At 35.2% G+C, this 2947-nt stretch overlaps 1 protein-coding gene across 1 annotated transcript; it reads right to left on the bottom strand.

The window, feature by feature from the left end:
• Nucleotides 1-217: 217 nt before the first annotated feature.
• LOC145089377 (uncharacterized) lies at nt 218-2314 on the bottom strand. The gene is made up of 5 exons (XM_079027821.1): nt 2013-2314; nt 1606-1915; nt 1230-1557; nt 676-836; nt 218-286 (listed from the first exon to the last, which is right to left on the bottom strand). Exons 1-5 carry the CDS (start codon nt 2312-2314, stop codon nt 218-220), a joined length of 1170 nt encoding a protein of 389 aa, XP_078883947.1.
• Nucleotides 2315-2947: the final 633 nt, after the last annotated feature.

Raw genomic sequence — 2947 nt, 5'->3', positions numbered from 1 at the left:
ACCAAAGCAAGGGGTAAGGCCCTTAATAAAACCCTCAGTCCATTGGCTAAACTTTAAGAAAAAACCCTCTAAACCCACAATCCTCATACGACTATACATAGAATAAAACCACAAATATATAATACTACTAAACAACTCAAAATTGCAAAAACAAAGAACACCCAAGAAAAAATCAATCCCAATTCTTCTATCCCTTTTCCACTCCTTCATCCCCCACTTAGTCTTCAACAGGAAATTCTCCTTCTTCGTATAACTGATGTCCATCTCCATCCAATGCAGCAACTTCCTGCATAATATACATAAACCAAAAAACCACAAACTAATGCCAAACCATCAGAATTTACGAATAAGTTTCATACTAGACATGACATCAATCACATGTCTAGGATTCTCTATTTGAATAATCTCATAAAAGATCATATCCAAATAGAAAATCCCATAGGTACAAGTCTCATGATTAGAGAGTAAACTCTCCAACCATTGACAAATTCTGTCAATTCCTTTGTATAAACATTTATTCCAAAATTGCCCCCACCAAGTTCTAGCAAAAAGATTACCCTCATTAGAATTCCTTCGCTGCCATCCCCAAAGAAAAAACTCGCCAATCAACAACTTTACAACCCAGATTCTGACCTCCATCATTTATGTTTTATTCATTCCAGAAATACCCCATACCTTGTAGACTTTATCATTTACCAACTTGGCCTTATTCCTTAATCCCAACAGCTTCATCCGGATTTCATTTTCAACACAAGCAATCAATCCCTCAGCCGTTATTCTCCTGTTACTAAAAATTCTGGAGTTCCTTTCCTTCCAAATATGGGCAACACAACTCGCTAGAACACATTTATTTATCAAATTCATAGCAGAATTCTTATAAAACAATTTTCATAATTTCAGGATCAGGTCATTCCAGTCATCCATCACAAGATTAATACTCATCTTATCACAAAAATACCTCCAAATAAGATGAGAAAACTCACATTTAAAGAAGAGATGATTATGTGAATCAGGCATAACATTACAAAAAGGACAAAGAAGGTTACCTGAAATTTCCCAACCTCTCACTCGATCCTGAGTTTTCAATCTATTCAAAATGGCCATCCATAAAATAAACGAATTTCTAGGAATGCAATTACCATACCAAACAATATCATGCCAAGGGACCTTACTTCCAAAATTATTAATATCACCCCACACCTGTTCGCAAGAAAATTGTTTGCAATTACCATCCTTATCTCTCCATCCAACAACATCCCTCAAATTTGGCTTAATACAAAACATAGGAGCATCCTTCAGACCAGGAAATTTATCAACCCAATCAACCAGCCAAAAATATGTATCATAAACAAGAACATCACTAACCAAAGACGAGTCATTAAACCCATTGCTAACCCAATCTCTTCTCGAAATGATCGAACATAGAATACCTAAAGGATGCCACCAATCATGCCATAAAGAAGTGCTCCTCCCATTTCCCACACAAGCAACAATATGAGGTCTAACAATTTTCCTAATCTCCAAGAATCTCTTCCAAGTCCAGCTCATGCTCTTTTTCTGCAAAACATCCTAAAAATTCCTGTTTCCAATATAATTAGATTTCACCCATTGAACCCATAAATAATTTTTGTTATTAACAACATTCCACACATGTTTAGCTAACAAAGCATCATTCCATTTCCTTAAATTCTTAACCCCCAATCCGCCATAAGCTTTAGGTTTACAAATATCATTCCATTTGACTTTAGCTTTCCCTTTAACTTTTTCACCATTTGCCCACAAGAAGCTTCTACACATCTTTTCAATCTCTTTGATAGTAGCAATGGGAATTTGAAAAATCGAAGCCCAATACACATGAATAAATGTCAAAAAAGAATTAATGAGCTGCAACCTACCAGCAAACGATAATGATTTGCTTTTCCAATTGAAAAATTCTCATTTTAATCTTTTCAATCAACTTTTTACAATCTCTATCAAAAAGCTTAGTAACACACATAGGAACACCCAAATACTTAAATGGAAATTTCCCAACATCAAAAGGAAGAATACCCAAGATAATCCTTCTCATATTCGGCTTAACACAACTAAAGTAAATCTGGCTTTTTTCCGTACTCACCTTCAGCCCAGAAACTGTTTTAAATTCATCAAGAGCATTCCTTATAACTCTAGCCGAATTCCCATTACCATAAGAAAAGACAAGCAAATCATCAGCAAAGCATAAATCAGAAATTTTGAGAGTCTCACACTTATTATGATATTTAAAGTTTTGGCTTTCTCCTATATGCTTTCCAAGGATCATATTAAACACCTCCATAACTATAGTGAATAAGTAAGGAGAAAGAGGATCTCCCTGCCTTAGACCCTCTTTCCTTCAAAATACCCATGTTCTTCACCATTAAAATTAATCATAAACCACGAAGAAGAAACACAAGCCATAATCCACTGAACCATTATCGGATGAAATCCAAATCCTTGTAGACTTCTATTAAGAAAATCCCAATCCACCGTATCATATGCCTTTTGAATATCAAATTTTAAGGTGCATTTAGGAATTCCCCTCTTATTTTTATATCCCACCATCAACTCCTGAGTAAGAAGAATATTATCCAAAATCGATCTTCCTGGAATAAAAGCTGATTGATTCTTACTAACAATATCACCCAAACAGTTTCTGATTCGATTCACTATAATCTTACTAATACACTTATACAAAGTGTTACAGCAAGCTATAGGTCTAAAATTTGAAACCTTCCTCGGGACATCCACTTTAGGAACCATTGCAATTCTTGTAGCATTTATCCCCTTTAACAGTTTGCCCGTCCAAAAAAATTCTCTCACTACTTTGCAAACCTTCGGCCCAACTATATTCCAAGCACTTTTGAAAAACTTTGAAGAGTATCCATCAAGCCTAGGGGCACGATTGTCATCAATTTCAAACATCGCAATT

This window comes from Lactuca serriola, chromosome 2 (assembly GCF_051521515.1).
Source record: "Lactuca serriola cultivar US96UC23 chromosome 2, Lser_US96UC23_V15, whole genome shotgun sequence".
Lineage (NCBI taxonomy): Eukaryota > Viridiplantae > Streptophyta > Magnoliopsida > Asterales > Asteraceae > Lactuca > Lactuca serriola.
The sequence above is the reverse complement of the archived record's forward strand: the minus strand, read 5'-3'. Positions and strand labels throughout refer to the sequence as shown.